This window comes from Aphanomyces invadans (assembly GCF_000520115.1).
Source record: "Aphanomyces invadans strain NJM9701 unplaced genomic scaffold supercont1.5, whole genome shotgun sequence".
Lineage (NCBI taxonomy): Eukaryota > Oomycota > Saprolegniomycetes > Saprolegniales > Verrucalvaceae > Aphanomyces > Aphanomyces invadans.
The window spans coordinates 1,824,311-1,839,748 of NW_008580150.1; the positions used below are offsets into that span (position 1 = coordinate 1,824,311).

The following is a 15,438-nucleotide window of genomic DNA, read 5'->3' on the forward strand; positions in this document are numbered from 1 at the left end:
TTAACCTCCACCGGCATCAGTGTGATGGGACGGTAGTTCGACGGGGTGGATCTGTCGCCCTTCTTGTAGAGAAGGGTGACGGCGCTCCGGCGTTGCTGGACGAGGAGGCGGTCACGCGAAGTGAGTTGGTAGTTGAACACACGAACCAAGATTTCCGAGAAGGTATCGGGGGCCACCAGAAAGAACTCAACGGGCCATCCGTCGGGACCAGGAGATTTGTTACGTTTCATAGATTTGAGAGCCGACGCGAGTTCTGATGCTTCGAGTGGACGATCGAGGCCGGCCTGCTGCTCGACAGAGAGGGATCGACTAATATGCCGTTGTACGATCTCGTATTGGTGTGGTTCTGGCGGGGGCTGAGCCGGTGGCTTGACCAGGATGCCTTTCCGGAACTCAGTGAAGATACTGGCAACCTCCGTGGGGTCGGACGTCACAATCGAACCACTCGTAGCACTGCGAATGGGGAGTATCAATGCTGGTGGTTTACGGAGAAAGTGACCACTGGCCACTTCGTTTTGTGTTGCGTGGCGGTCAAACCCAACGTCCCAGTTATTTTGCTGCCACTCTGTACACGCCGATGTGTAGAGCTCGTCGGCCGCCTCTACCGCATGTGAGGGGGCAGAGCCATTGGTGTGGGCAGCCCGCACTGTGTCCCGTCGAACCTGGAGAGTGCGAAGGGATTCATGGCGGTGCTGCAGCTGATTGTAGTGGCATTGACGGAGCTGTTTCTTCATGCAACGAAGCCAGCCTGTCCACTTGGCACCAAAGTTGCACGTTGGGTCGACGATAAATTCGTCGAGCAGGGACTGTGCTTCCACTTTTAGGGCGCGGACGACGAACGGGTCGTTTAGGAGCTCACGTGGCAACCTCCATAGCCGGTGCTTTGAGGAGGGAGTTGTGCCAGACATCGATGAGGCGAGGACTGTGGTATGCGTCATGTGGTCACCGTGATATGCGTTACAGTCAAAGGTCGAGTGCTGGTGGAAAAATGCAGTCAACTCGACATCGACAAATACGTAATCGAGGCATGTTCTGCCGCGTGGTCCTGTGAGGACTTTCGCATCGGGTTCTTTGGTCCGCCATGCGTCCACAACGTTAAGTGAAGAGAGCCATTCACAGCACTCGGCTTTGCCAGAATTGTGGCTGGGATGGTGCAAGGTAGTGTCGAGTTCAACGTCCATAGGGAAGTTGGGATCACCACCGACAATGTGACGGCTGTTGGGCTCAAAATCCCGCGGAAGTTCCCCAAAGAAGGCAGCACGGTGCTCGTCTTCCACTGGAGCGTAGACGTTGTGAAAGTAGACGGGGGTGTTGTCCCATTTCGCTCGAACTACCAGGTAGCGGTCGGGTACACGGAGTGTCCAGAGGGGTTTGAGGGTGGTGAAGCCCGGCATCGACGAGTGGAAGAACGTTGCGACACCCTTACTGCGGTGGAGTTGGGGGCTCGTGGAGGATGTTCGGTGGTCGTTTACAAACAGTTTGTACTGCTTATAGCCGACATGATTGGTAACATGACGGCGAATTGTGCAAAAGTGGTCTTGATTCTCGGTTTTCGTCCCTTGAAAAAAGACGCACGTGGTGATGTGCTTGCCGAGGGCAGCTGCTGGGGTGCCGTCATGAATCTTGAAGCCGTTGAGATTACAAGTTGTGATGGAGACGGTCGTCGCGCCTCCGAGGGTAGGTCGTGCGACAGGTTTAGCCGACCAGGGGCGGAGCAGTGTTGATCCAGAGCTCCTCTAGGTCGCGGTGGACCAAAGTATTAGTGGATTGGCTCATCATGGGCTGCTTGGCTGCCACGATATCCAGTGCAAAGGACTGATCTAGAGTGACCATCTTGTCCATATCACGAGTCCAGTCTGCATAGACGTGGGCAAGGTCGTGCAGGGAAGATTCGACGCTGGCATCGCTCGAGGCGGCTGACGAAGGCCCAGCCAGAGCAGACGTATAGAAGTGTTGAATCAGCCCCTTGGTCGCCGACCAGATCTGGTCCCCAAGGACAGATCTCATCATAACTTGGTGGAGTGTCGAGGTTGAGAGGTAGCGAGATCCACCGCATGCAGGGATGGCGAGCACAGGACCCGCCACTGTTGCATTCAGGGCCGTATCGCTTTCGTAGTAGAGCGGCGCCATGTATGCGAGCACGACATCTCCGAGAGCGAAGATTACGTCGGCGTCGCTGCATTGAACCATGCATTCATCCCCAATGTCATCCGTTGTGTAATCCTCGAGCGTTGAGGACGCCTCCAGGGTGGCAAAATCGGCTGAAATTAAACCGATCGTGAACGCATGATTAAACACGGTGCTGTAGAGCTGAGTGAACGGAAGTTCAGACCCCCAGGTGACACGCATCCAGCGGCAGAGGATTCTGAGGTGAACCAAATGAAGCAGGAGGTTAGGGTGCGATGCAGCTAGTGTTGCAAGCTGTTGTCCAAACTGGATTGGGTGATTCTGGAGGAAATGGTGAATCTTGTCAGCCTCGCCAATCTCGATCAACTCCGCGAGTTCGAACGCAACAGCCGCGTCACTAAGCACACCTGTGGAGTCAAATGTGGCTCGAGCGGACTCTGTCTTGGTGTCGAGGAGTTTAAACTTTTGAGATGTCGCTAGACTCGAGCGAGTCTAGCGACATCTCAATCCGAGTGACCGAGTTCGCGACAGATTTCGTGCCACCAACGTAGGTATTCGGTGGAGGGACCGCTGGCGCGTCGGGCGCAGGAGAATGGATGGAAAGATCATAACGGCGTCACTAGCCTTGTTCGTTGATTGGGCTGGTGCGACCACAATGTGCTTCCGCAGGGCATCGAACATATTCGGAGACATCCATGGCCGGTCCATGGCCGAGCTGAGGCGGCAGCGCCAGAGGTAAGTGGTCGGTTACACTGGCGGGGAACGTATGTCCAAGGGGTAGGTTGGGGAGGTTGTACGCACTTGCGCTTGCTGGTGCCAGTGGAGCGTGCCGTTTGGGGGGGGTACGGTAGAGGAGGGTTTTACGATACGTTTCTCCTTGGCAGAAATGTCCAAGTGAATCCGCTGGAACCCTTTTTTGTGGCTAAACCATCCTTTCCCAAATATGCGATACCTTTTGCCAAGGAAGATAACCTCATCGATAAGTCGACCACCACAGACAAAGAACGATGGAGATCCTTCCGACTGGAAGTACAGCCGGTAGCGAGAGCCTCCGGTACCGAAGGATTCGGACACTTGGGTGTACTGCCCCGAGATCGGTGACGCGCCACACGCAGCAAGCACCTCCCAGAGGTGACGCTCCGCTGAGCAGTCGTGCACAAAGTCAAGGATGTTCACATGGAACTCGTCCATAACATGGGGTCGGGCCATAGTAAACCGCTCTTTCGAGCCGTCACGTGAAACGGGGATGTTGAATGAAACGCCGGTGAGACGGTCAAGTTCTTCGACCGAGGCGAGACCCCAGCAAAGCTGCTGATTGGCTAAATCATTGGAGCATTGGACAATATCAGCCAATGAAGACTCTAGCCCGAGGTGTTGATTATCGAAGAGAACTGTCTTCAGAGCCCGTCCTTCGTCGATTTGACTAGTGTGAGAGCCTGTGGGCATCTTCACACAGCATACTACTGGCTTGGACGAGTCGAGCCGAAGCGGCTCGTGCGCATCGAATAGCTCACCACCAGAAGCTCCGGAAGCAACAAGCTGCGCCATCGAGGGCTTGTGGAGCCCAATGTCGGCCTTGGCACTGAGACGAGTGGCGCGGCGGCGCTGCTCGCACTTGTTGGAGGATATGTTGGAGCAACCGAGTGAATTCCGAAGTGATTGATGTAGCGTTATCTGACTAGCTGGATGTACGTCTCTGTCTGTTGAAATCTAGAGCTATCGGTGTGGTGCAAGAGTAACCGTCGGTGTCGCCGTACTTCAACAGCACTGGTGGTCCCAAACGTTCGCAGCCGGAGCATCAGGAGGTGTGGAAGCTGGTCCCACGGGATTCGTGCGAACCCCCAAAGGGACGGCAGCGACGTACGGGGTGGCTGTAGAGGCGGGGGTACACATCATTTCACAGTTAGTTGGTACTTTTCTGACAAAAGAAGGACAGCGCCGTTAGTCTAATGGTTAGGATTTCTCCCTTCCAAGGAGAAGGTCGGGGTTCAATTCCCCGACGGCGCATTTGTTTTACCAATCCATTGCCTATTCATTTTAGGAAGCTCTCGTACGCAACTGTCTTCTGGGTTATGAATTGTCGACTGCTGAGAGAAGACATCGCAGCTATCAAAAGCTGTTGTCGGCAACATGTCCATTTATCTGCAGCGAACAAATTCATAGCATGTCGTTGATTGCATTGGCATCCTTTTGTAGAACAATCTGATTGGATAAAATAGCCTGAAAGGATCAGCAGCCAATCAAAACCGACATAGCTTGAACAAATTCACGACACAACAACAGCCAGCCTCATATTCGATGTCAATCTTGGCAACTCATTCTTTGGCAAAAGGAGCACCATGGCGTGGACGGCGGCCAAGTGCTACATGCTGATCATGGTGGTAGCCAATATCGTCTTCCTCGCCGCAGGAGGCTTCGTTCTCTACGCTGGCATCTACCTCAAGACGGAACACTGGGCTGACATGTTTGAAGGGGATACGTTGAGCAAGGCACAAGGTCTGAATGAGACGGTGTCATGGGCAGTGCTTATCTTCGCGTCCCTCATCATCGTCGCGGCCACCATTGGTTTCTTTGGTGCAGTGTTCCGTGTGCGCTTCTTGCTCGTGATTTACGCAATCTTGTGCGCGTTGTCGGCGATCGCGTTTCTCGCGATCTCTGGTGGAGGATGGTTCGTTTTTGCCAAAGCATCGAGCTGGAAGGACAAGACATATCCTGCCGACGAAAAGCAAGAACGAGCGTTTGCAAACCGATTCAACCAGGTGTATTGCTACGCCACGGGCGCGAACCTGTGCAACAACGTCGCCTTCAGTGATGCGATCTCGACGCTGGCACCGAATGCGACGGAAGACGTGCTGTCTCTCGTGCTGCACGCTCTCAAGGACATTCTGACGGAAGCTGGCATAGTTGGCATGCAGAGTTTATGTGCAAACTATCGCCAAAATGGCCCGGTCGCAGACCTCGCCAGCCTTGTCCCATCATTCAAGTTGGATCCAGTTTGCACTGGGTGCGAAACTGCCAACCAGTTTTCCAACTTGAACTCTGTCTTTGCCTGGGCTAACGCTGAGTGTGCGCCCGACCCGGCGGCTCTCAAGTGGTGTGTTGGTATGCTGAGTGCGAAAACGCAGGGGCCCGACGCCGAAGCTCCGTTTCGCATCTGCCGCTCCAAAGTGTACGGCGCACTGACCAAGTGGACACCAATTGTCGTGATCCCGTTGTCCTTCGTCACAATCGCACTGTTTTTCCTCGTCTTTGTCGCCTGTGTTGTCCATCGGCGTGGCCCTCAAACATCCAAGAACCCCCTGGACCAGTACAAGCGCGACATCATCCCGCCCACGGCCAAAAACAACCCTCGTGGAGGTCTCCCCGTCATGCCGAACCCCGAGGCGCGCCTCAAGCCGCTTCATGCGACCCCTGGCGCGCCCCACATGTGTTAGAATGGTGGATGTCTGGACGAGTTGCTACGATTCACGAAAAATACATTTATTCCTCGTGCCTTGGTCGGATTTAAACAGGAACAGGCGACCGGATCACATGGTAATCCGATTCCAACGGCGAGGGCAATGGTGGAAATATGGGAGACATCGACGTGGTCCGAGGATTGTCGTCGGCGTCAGTGTCCATGGCCTCGGCTTTCGAAACCAATTGGCGCAGAAGAACGGACAACCCGATGATCGCAAGCCTGAAGCGAAGGTTCATTCAGGTCGTGTTGAACATGGGAGCAGTCTCGTACGAGAAAAGAGCGACCCCCACTGCCCCAAATCCAACCCATGAGCTTAGATGCACCCACAAGTCCAAAACTTGGGCTCTACACGCGCCGTAGGGTGTGGAGCTTACGTTGCTGAAGCTACAATGCAGTTAGCAGTTGCTCTTGACAGCCAAGCTTATACCTCGTGTTCACGGTGGTCAGGTATACACCGCACCACTTGGCCGTGTCGGGTGTGAGCGGGCATGTGCCCACTATAGTCGTCAAGAACTCGCTGTACTTGGCGGCGGGATATTTCCCGCATAAAGCGCATGTAGCATTGACTTGTCGGCTCAAGTCTGTGTCGGTGATGCGAATGAGCGAGCTGTTGCAAGCTATGTCCCACCCGTATAGCTGATCGAAGACGCCTCGAGCTTTGGCCGCGACAGAGGGACCCAAGAAGAGCGTGAGAGATTCACTGACGCTTCCAGCAGAGCAGTAGTACGCAACTTGGCTTTGGCAGTACAGCGGATTGAAGTGCATGGGAAAGGAAGCTTCTTCGTGGCGAGGCGTGGCACTCGCTTGCAACGAGTGGGCCATGCGGCGTGTGAGAAACCCGCCGACGGCAATCACCACAAACACAACCAGGTTGATCGTTTGGACGAACATGTACCCAAGCAGCATGTGCCTAGTCATGCGCGGTGTCACGATGGAGTGTTCAAGACCGCAAACGTGTACCTGTTCTTTGCCCACGCCCCCAAACACCCGACCAACGACGTTGTGATCACCAGCACCCCAAACGCGAGCACAACTCCAAACATGGCGGTCGAGAGCCATGAGTAGTTGGACCCAAACATCGCGACCAAGCCCAGGCTCTGGATCCACGCGGTGAAGTAGATCAACATGCCTGCAACCATCATGAACGCAACGTTCACGAGCATGATGACAACCTTGACAACTCCAAGGAACGGAGATGGCTTCTCGTGGGGACTGAAGTCGAACTCCGAACGACGGGTCATGGTCGATCGGCTTGCGGATGGCCGATTGCCGCCGCCGCCGTTGGGCAGCATCTTCTAGGCAGAAATAATGGCAGGAAAATCAGGTGTTTGATACGGTGTACAGGTGTGTGTGAAATTCGCAAGATGCAATTTTATTGGCTCCTCCATCAAATCAAGCAATTTGGTTGGCTTACGTTCATGTAAATCAAGGTATATTAGCCAATCAAATGCCATGACGGTTCGCGGTGGTTCTGATATAGGCACTATCTTCGAGCACCAACGCAAGGGCGACGGCATGCAGCCGGTCCAACCCGCCGGCGAAGAAGTGTGCAGGAGACTTAGAGCCCGTCCCTGATGGGGTCGCGAAGATTGTTGAGCCATTTATCGGAAAGCAAGTCTCGATACGATGATGGCGCAGTTGAAGCGATTTAATCTGTTGTGGACACATATACCAGTCATGACAATGGGAAACGCTTTCTTCAAGGATGGCTGCTTTCAACCAAGCAGGGAATGCCAACTGTGAAGTCGAGTCATTCAGCATTTCTTTGGCCGATCCTTGCTCGCATGGGACCTCGGGGAATTGACGAGCCACAAGTTTCAGACAAGTGCATTGAGCATTTCATCATTCCAACCAAGCTCCCAGGATATATAGGACGAACAGCCTATTCAATTCGTACGTACTCGCTAATCCATATTGTTGAACTATGTCTAGAAGGTCGCCATTGTTCATTTACTTGATGGCAAATCCCTGAACTTGAATAAGATGGGAATACAACCACTGCCAGGGGGATTCCACGATCCACAATAGCAACAGCCAAAGGAACCGACGTGAAGGGAAACGAGCGTTGAAATGCATTGTACCGACGATGGCAGGGTCTTCGTCTGCTAAACGCAAGGCGGACTCTTCGGCGACGATAGTGATGTCGATGAGTACAGCAAGCCTCGCAGTTGAGTGGTCATGAATCGGTTGATGCGTCTTGTAATGCCACAACTTCAGGACCACCGTCAAAGGAGCCATGCCTGCATCAAGCACGCAACGATGGCAGCTTTCCCAAAATCGGATTCTACGGTGAGGATAAATAGAGACTGCAACAACCAGCATGTTCGAAGCGACGTAGCACGAATGAACCTCGTCCACCGTAGGAATCGAACGACGGCATCGCTAGAATTACGATAAACTAAACACGTAAGAAACATGTTATACGGGGCGCACGCGAACTTTGGACGCATTGCGAAGCGAAGAATATGTCGGAAACAAGCATCGTCACCACGGTGCTTGCCTTGGTGATTGGGGAAATCTAACTTCCACAGGACCAGTGGGAGGTTTCCTGCCCCTTGAAAGTACACGCAGACGTGCACACACTGCTTCTACAAAGAATGAGGAGGCGCGCGTCGGTCAAAAAGTGCGCGGGAACGAAGCGTCGTCCGGTCGGCAACAAGTCAAATATCCACGTCGTTTGGTTGTTAGAATAGAACATTCATTTACAGTGGCGGGCGTCATCGAGGGGACTTTTACTCCTTCGTGTGAAAAAAATATGCTACGATAGACTTGGAATACGTCAAACGAATCTGCATCGCGCGCTGGTTCGAACCGTGCAATCAAATGATCCTGAAACACAATACCTTGCAAAATATTCTGCTCCAAAGTTGTGAATGAATGTCCATATGCATCGTATGTTTCTATTTCCTTCTATTTGTGATTGTTGGAGGCGTTCTGAGACATACAATATTTGACAAGGTTGCGTGTTTATGTCCGTGGTTCCTATAAAGTTTCAGGTCAAGGAAAAATTGATAATGGATGCACGTTGTGATTTTTTCCAAAAGTTTATAGTTTTTGTTGAAGTCCCCTCGATGCCGCCCACCACTGTTAAAATCAATTTTTTGAAGAACTAGTACTAGTAAATAACTAGTACTAGTAAATGATGTACTAGTAAAATGTTGGAATCATTTATTTCAGCTTGACGACCACGTACAAAAACGACCGAGAACTAGAATTTAGCTTGGAATTTGTATGGAAACCAAAAACCGTGTTGAAAATATATTTTGTATCGTTTGGTTTTGCCCGCCATCCAGCATTTGTCCGGATAATTGGGCGGCGTCGCCAATCTTCGTCAGACCCACCGTCGCCATGGGTGTCCTGTCGAAGCAAGCGCTGGAAGGTATTGCCGCGTACAAGTACAAGGCGTACGTGGTCATGCGGCGCCACTCGAATTCACTCAATGTGTCCTTGTAGTGGGTCGTACACGTTCTTGGACCTCCAGTTGAACCACTTCTGGAATGCGATGGTCGAGTTCTTGCCGTTGTGGATGGCTCCAAACCTTGTGACATTGACAGGCACGATTATTGTGGTCTTTACGACTGCCCTCTTGCTTGTGATCAGTCCCAAGTTGGAAGGCGGTGCTCCAGGCTGGGCTTATGTGCTGAGTGGGGTTGGTCTGTTTGTGTACCAAACGTTGGATGCCATCGACGGCAAGCAGGCGCGCCGCACGGGGTCGTCGAGTCCTCTTGGACAACTCTTTGATCACGGTACCAGATCGAACTTTCCTGTAGGTTTATTTCTCTGAACAGGGTGCGACGCGTTGAGTGCGATGCTCAACTGCCTCACCGCTTTCGTTGCCTTCCGCGCGGGCAACTCGACCTACACATTTGCTGGGCTGTCGAGCGTATCGATCAACTTCTTTTTTGCGCAATGGTAGGTAGAAATTATACTGTTGCGCTCGCGAGCTGAACAGTGCGCGTGCTGCAGGGACGAGTACCACACCGGCACGATGAGCTGCGGTAATGGTTACTATGGCGTCACGGAAGGCCAGCTCACTTTGATCGGGTGCCTTTTGCTCACAGCCGCCGTCGGTGCGCCTGCTGCCTCTTCCCGTTTCACGCCTTGTCATGGGTATGGTTTAGGTGACGACATGTGGCTTGTTGAACCGCTCCCGTTTGCATCCATTACGTGCGGCCAGTTGTTCATTTCGACCTGCTTTGCCAGCAATGTCGTGCTGGTCTACGCCAAGTATATTCTACTCCATCGAGAATTTCAACGTTGACGAGCTTTGCGTTTCCTCAGTATCAAGAACGTGTTCTCGGCAGCGCCATTGGCGGGCGACCAAGTGGGCCACAAGGAGGTTTGTCCATGGCGATGTGAATCGTTTGAATTCGTGTGCGCATGACTGTCACTCACGATTCGTGTAGCTCACTCGCGGCCATGCGATGGTCCAACTGATCCCCGTCGTCGCAGTCCTTGTCGGCGGGTGCTTCACGATGCTTGTTGGCCCGACACGTGATGTGTATTTGTCCCATCCCCTCGTCCTCATGTGGCCATTCGGACTCAACTTTGTGCTCATGTCGGTGAGTGCTCGTCCATTCGTGGTGGGCACAGTCTAAGTGATGGAACGTAGTCGCGCATGATTGTGTGCCACATGTCGAAAGTCCCGTTCTCGATGCAAAGTCGCATCCTGGTCCCACTCGCCATGTTCTTGGCTGTCGTGTACGCGCCGGACCTTGTGGACGTGGCGATCGCGACGCCGCTGGTGGCGTCCCTTGTGTACGCCGCAATTGTGACGGCTGTATACGTGCACTACATTCTGTCGGCAGTGTTTGAGATTTGCGCGCATTTGAAGATCGACCTCTTGACGCTGCCTGCCAAAAAGTCCGAGTAAACCATGTAGAAAATAGATACAGAACTGTGTTGCCTAGCTGCCCATCCCTGGTTTGTCTTGGAAGATAGCTATCGGGAGAAATTGAGAATACTTTGGGATTGCCCACGGCGTGGACAGCCGCCACCAGAGCGAATGGACATTTTCGTCATATCACGTTTTCACAAAATTGGCATTCGTATCACGCCCCCGCCTGATCGCGACCCCTTTGTTCCGAAGCGTCGTGCAACGGGCAGACGCAGGAGTGTTCTACAAGGCAGCTTTATTTCCTACCTCTGAGCTCCACCAGGTCTCGTCCGTCGCCAGGGCCACCCGTCTGCCTCCTGCGTTAGATTTGGCGTCTCGCTGTGACCACATCTACATACGGGCATCACCACTGCGGTCCCTTCCTCCTATAAGCCTCGATCGAAGCCACCGACTTGGGTCAGCTGACCATGTAGGACTACTTGCCAGTCGTATTGGTGCATCACTCGCCGAATCGGCAGCGACGGTGCGAGTTGCCGCAGACCAGTGTCGGTGTCTGTTGGCTGTACTCACATGTATCCAAGAGCAGCAGAACACCTTGCCCTACGACTTCATGTACTCGGTCAGGCCACCTCCATAAACCGCGCGAGTCCAATTACCGCCACGTCCACCACGATGTTGATTAAATATGCTTGACATCACCTAGAGGTCAAGTCGTGATACGGAGCGCTTAGCACTGTCGTGACGATGGTGTGGCGGCCCAAGTATGACTTCGTTCGTCGAACTGCTGCTGCTATAACACCATAGCCAGCAGCCAATATGCCGCACACCCCAACGACGGTAATGATGCGGCAGCCAGCATGCATCAGCCCCGCCGATATGTTCACTTTGTGAAACCGACGACGGCAATCTTCCGCATAATATCCGGATACGCTCGTCTGTCTTGTCCAATCGCCACCTTGAGTGCGCAATTACCGCATTGCCACGATGGACAAGTCATGGAAGCACTTCAGCACGGGCGCAGTGTCTGGCGGACTCTCGGCGATTGCATTCCAACCTCTGGACGTCATTCGAACACACCAGCAAGGCAAGTTCGGCTCAGAGGTGCACAACGTCCGACAGAGCGTCCGCTTTCTGCTTGGAGAAAGTGGAGTGTCGGGGCTGTGGCGGGGCACGACGCCGACATTGCTGCGAGTGTGTGGCGGCGCCGGGCTGTATTTTGTCGCGCTGGAGCAACTGCAGGTTCAGAAACGAGATGCCGTATCTGCGTTCTTTGGTGGTGCTCTGGCGCGGTCGTTTTCTGGAATCGTAATGTCCCCACTGACGATCGTGAAGGCACGAATGGAATGGGATGCAACCAACCAAAGCCTCTTGTCGCAGCTCCGATCTCTCGTGACCTCGTATGGGTGGCGAGGGTTGTATCGAGGGGTCTTGCCGACGTTGCTTCGCGACGTGCCGTTCTCTGGGTTGTACGTGACTTTGTACACACGACTGAAAAACGTCATTGGATCCGACAACTGCGTCCACCATCCCGTGGCCGTGAATTTTGGCTGCGGAGTCACAGCTGGCGTTACGGCGACCGTTCTCGTGCATCCATTTGACGTTGTCAAGACGCGAATGCAGTTGGAAATGAACGGAATGACAGTGCGTGCGACGATGGCCAAGATGTATGCAGATGAAGGGTTGCGAGGGTTCCTGCGTGGCGTGTTGCCGCGAGTTTTCAAACGGACACTTGGCACTGCCATTACATGGACCATGTACGAGTACCTCAGCAGCAGCGCCACACACACCACCGTGACGGCGTCGTAGGGAGATAGAGGTAGTTAGAAATGTAATTGCAAGAGGACAGGTCGGCCAAGTCGTTGCGTGCCTTGAACGATGCAGAGCTACATCACCCCTTGCAAAAATGAGGGCGACGAGTTGGAAAAGATGAGGTCCGGTGGACCAAAGTGGCTGAATATTGCATTGGCGTCAACGCCAGAAGATCTGCATGTGGACTCAAGTTCGTGAACGATTCGGCACCTTGTCGTCCGATCGTGTACGGCCAACAGTGTTGAAATGGACGAAGGTTGGGAGCGAGCTCTGCAATGTCCTGCGATGGTCGTTCCACTGTCAGAGTGATCGTTGGTTGTATCGAGCGTCGTGCCATTGTTGCTGGCATGTCGAGGTCGCCAGTCGTTAAAGGAGGTGTCGTAGCACACAATCGATCGATCCAGTTGCCATCGATCGGTCTGCTTTCCATCTCAGCCGTTCATGCTTCGAGACTGCTACCCATCTGCATGACATGTTGCTCTTTATCTTGTTACAATGGGCGTGAACAGAGAAAATGGTTCCGGGGCGTGTTCCTGTTGGTGACCGTTGACCACCTTGCGTCCATGGACGTGGAGGTCGTGGCCGTTCAGCGGGGCATGGCCGTTCATTCTCGCGACGCCTGCAGTGGAAGATCCATTCACGGAATCGGACGAGGCGTGGAGGCTATTCAGCGTGAAGATGTCGTCGCAGGGGCCAGCGTTCTGGTCAAGATCGCGGTCGTGTGTGGTCTTAGGTTGTGTCGTCGCAGCAGACACGTCCCGACGTAGTTTTGCTTCGCGCTCCATTTGCAACTCCAAATCTCGCGCGGCCAACGTGTCGTCCATGGCAACGGGGTACATTTCGCGCATGCACACGGCTTCCTTGTCAAACCGAAGCGCAATGGACCCGAGGGACCCGTCGAATCTGCGCACGAAACAATCAGCTGATGCGTGTCCTCGAGTGACAACGAAGTACCGATTCTTGCGCACATCGAGCTTGACCTCGCCCCGGTTGCGCTGCAATATCAGGACGTTGTCGGCTTCCTGCGTCGCCTTGGCCGTCCCAAACACAGACGACAGCGTGAGGTCGACATCGTCCTGCTCCTTGCGCGGGTGAATCACCAGCGTCACGTGGACGTTCTTGGCCGTGGCAAATTTGCGAAACTACCACGCGATCAACCGATACATCTTCCAAAGTCAGCGGCAAACCTTGTCCAGCGCGGCGTCCTGGCGCTCGAACTTGTCGAAGCCACGGCCCTGCCCCGACATCATAAACTGGACATTGTCCAGAATCACGTGCTGCACGTCGTGGGCGTACACAGCATACTCCATCGCATCGAGGACTTCGTCGACGTCGGAGCTTCCAAAGAAGCGCAAAAAGTACATGGGGAGCGCTTCGAATTCGTCCGCCGTGCGCTCAAACAGGTCCAAGTTAAGCGCAAGCGACCGTCCCGCCATCTGTGTTAGCATCTTGTGAACGAGCCGCGTGTTCTTGATCTCGAACGACCCCCACAGAGTACTCACTCCTTGGGCACACCTACACGACATGCACTGGTGAGATGACCCGCGCGAGATCGTGGCGCGACCGACCAGTCGAGCGAGAGTTGGCTGAGCAGTGTCGTCTTTCCGCATCCCGTCGGACCAGTGAGCACCGTGAGTTCACCGCTTCGAAACCCCTTCAAGTACGTATTCAACGCGGGAATCGACCGCGACTGAACTCCATGCGCTCGCAAAGGGTTCATCATTTCGTTCAGAACCTACATCCACCACGATTGAATGCAGCCAGGGTCCCAATGGAGTACGGAACCACATATGACAGTGGCGGTCGACGTTTGAATGGTTTACGGGACGTACGTCGGCTCGAAGGTCTTCAAAGGTGGCGATTTGCGCATGCGGTTTCAGCTTTGCGTTGTCCAAGATGGCGTTCAGGTCGAGTTTGGCCAGCAGTGCGTCGTTGGCGTCCTTTACGCCAGGGGACCGCACGACATACGTCCGAGCGGCACCGAGTTTGGTGACAAATTTCTCGACGCTTTCCTGTCCGTGCAAGTCGCTGTCCATCCACAAGTAGATGGACGAAAACCGATCCAAGAGCGGGAGAATCGCCGGCGGGAGGGACCGGCACCCGTTCGGCAACGAAATTGCTGGCCGACCTGTCGCTTGGTACACGGCCATCGCGTCGAATTCGCCTTCGGTCAGCACTATCGAGTCGGCATCGTTCGAGATGGTGTTCCAGCCAAAGAGCCCCCAGCAGCCGCCCTTGGGCACGAGGCGCTGCTTGGACTTGTCGTCGATGGCCCTGACTTTGAGTCGCACAACGTTGAAGAGGTTGGCGTCCCCGGATGAGGGCGTGGCCGCTGCATCGTCCACAAGCAATTCGGCTCCCATCGCAGCAACGTCGGCCTGTCGCGCCATCCACGGAAACGTCACACACCACTTCGTTTCGGACGCCCCATCCACGCCATAAAATGGCTGCTGGATCGCACCAACGCAGTATTTGGAAAGGACGTCAGGGTGAAATCCTCGCTTGGACGTGAGGTAGTCGAGCACATGGCGGCAATCTTCGTCATTATGCAGGTTTCGTGTCAGCGCGATGGCCTTCGAGTTGTCGAGTGCTGAAATGACTGTAGGAGCGTCAATAGAGCGGCCAGAAGGGTGCGAATCGGCGTATCCCGTGGATGCTTCCACGACATCGTTGCAACTCAGCTACTCACAGGAACAGCCTGTCAAAGTCACAAGCATGGCAAAAGGAAGGAGACATTTACATTTTGCTTGAACGTGAACCAACTGCCACTGGCGCCACATCGATGGCAGATATACACGCCGTTGGCTTTGTTGATGTACAATTTGAACAGGTTGTCAGCGCGTCCCTTGGTCGGATGGCAGAAGGGGCAGTCACGCACGATGTAATGCGTGGACGTTTCCTTGAGAACGAGGCTTTTGCGACGAAGGAATTCGTCGATTGCACGGTGATCCTCCAGTTCGTAGTACTTGGACACAAACGCTTTGGGGTTCGTAGCCATGGCCGTGACAGCAGACGCATGGAACGACGACGCTGCGGCTGCATGTGGGTGGGAGTGGAAGAGAGGCAATACAGATGAATGGGGTAGATCAACGTATTGGCGGCGGCGGCCAAGCGCTTGGCGAAGCGACGAGCCGGCAAGGTACCGACGCATGGGCCAAGACGTTGGTGCGGGTTGATTTGTGCGAATGTTGGGGGCAGAAAAGGT

At 54.0% G+C, this 15,438-nt stretch overlaps 5 protein-coding genes and 1 non-coding gene across 10 annotated transcripts; 4 read left to right on the forward strand and 2 right to left on the reverse strand.

The window, feature by feature from the left end:
- Positions 1 to 4,062: 4,062 nt before the first annotated feature.
- On the forward strand, positions 4,063 to 4,134 carry H310_03560. The gene has a single exon. It is a non-coding gene; the product is annotated as a tRNA-Gly (tRNA).
- A 300-nt stretch (positions 4,135 to 4,434) lies between these two features.
- Positions 4,435 to 5,620, forward strand: H310_03561 (hypothetical protein). Its single transcript, XM_008867473.1, has one exon. The coding sequence runs from the start codon at positions 4,467 to 4,469 to the stop codon at positions 5,559 to 5,561; it is 1,095 nt and encodes a 364-aa protein (XP_008865695.1). The 5' UTR covers positions 4,435 to 4,466; the 3' UTR covers positions 5,562 to 5,620.
- On the reverse strand, positions 5,583 to 6,892 carry H310_03562 (hypothetical protein). Of its 4 annotated transcripts, XM_008867476.1 has the most exons (5): positions 6,548 to 6,892; positions 6,216 to 6,497; positions 6,015 to 6,168; positions 5,858 to 5,971; positions 5,583 to 5,806 (listed from the first exon to the last, which is right to left on the reverse strand). In XM_008867476.1, the coding sequence occupies exons 1-4, from the start codon at positions 6,877 to 6,879 to the stop codon at positions 5,933 to 5,935; spliced, it is 807 nt and encodes a 268-aa protein (XP_008865698.1). In that variant the 5' UTR covers positions 6,880 to 6,892; the 3' UTR covers positions 5,583 to 5,806; positions 5,858 to 5,932. The 4 variants fall into 4 exon arrangements, with proteins under 4 accessions (XP_008865698.1, XP_008865699.1, XP_008865696.1 ...); XM_008867477.1 differs by having other exon boundaries at positions 5,583 to 5,971; XM_008867474.1 differs by having other exon boundaries at positions 6,015 to 6,497.
- A 2,002-nt stretch (positions 6,893 to 8,894) lies between these two features.
- H310_03563 (hypothetical protein) lies at positions 8,895 to 10,610 on the forward strand. The gene is made up of 8 exons (XM_008867478.1): positions 8,895 to 8,991; positions 9,041 to 9,333; positions 9,376 to 9,499; positions 9,554 to 9,657; positions 9,709 to 9,814; positions 9,869 to 9,926; positions 9,994 to 10,149; positions 10,200 to 10,610. Exons 1-8 carry the CDS (start codon positions 8,936 to 8,938, stop codon positions 10,458 to 10,460), a joined length of 1,158 nt encoding a protein of 385 aa, XP_008865700.1. The 5' UTR covers positions 8,895 to 8,935; the 3' UTR covers positions 10,461 to 10,610.
- Positions 10,611 to 11,324: 714 nt separating this feature from the next.
- On the forward strand, positions 11,325 to 12,467 carry H310_03564 (hypothetical protein). The gene has a single exon (XM_008867479.1). The coding sequence runs from the start codon at positions 11,409 to 11,411 to the stop codon at positions 12,228 to 12,230; it is 822 nt and encodes a 273-aa protein (XP_008865701.1). The 5' UTR covers positions 11,325 to 11,408; the 3' UTR covers positions 12,231 to 12,467.
- A 133-nt stretch (positions 12,468 to 12,600) lies between these two features.
- On the reverse strand, positions 12,601 to 15,414 carry H310_03565. Of its 2 annotated transcripts, XM_008867480.1 has the most exons (6): positions 14,974 to 15,414; positions 14,066 to 14,914; positions 13,802 to 13,968; positions 13,421 to 13,748; positions 13,188 to 13,375; positions 12,601 to 13,136 (listed from the first exon to the last, which is right to left on the reverse strand). In XM_008867480.1, exons 1-6 carry the CDS (start codon positions 15,382 to 15,384, stop codon positions 12,716 to 12,718), a joined length of 2,364 nt encoding a protein of 787 aa, XP_008865702.1. In that variant the 5' UTR covers positions 15,385 to 15,414; the 3' UTR covers positions 12,601 to 12,715. The 2 variants fall into 2 exon arrangements, with proteins under 2 accessions (XP_008865702.1, XP_008865703.1); XM_008867481.1 differs by having other exon boundaries at positions 13,188 to 13,748.
- Between the last annotated feature and the right edge of the window lie 24 nt (positions 15,415 to 15,438).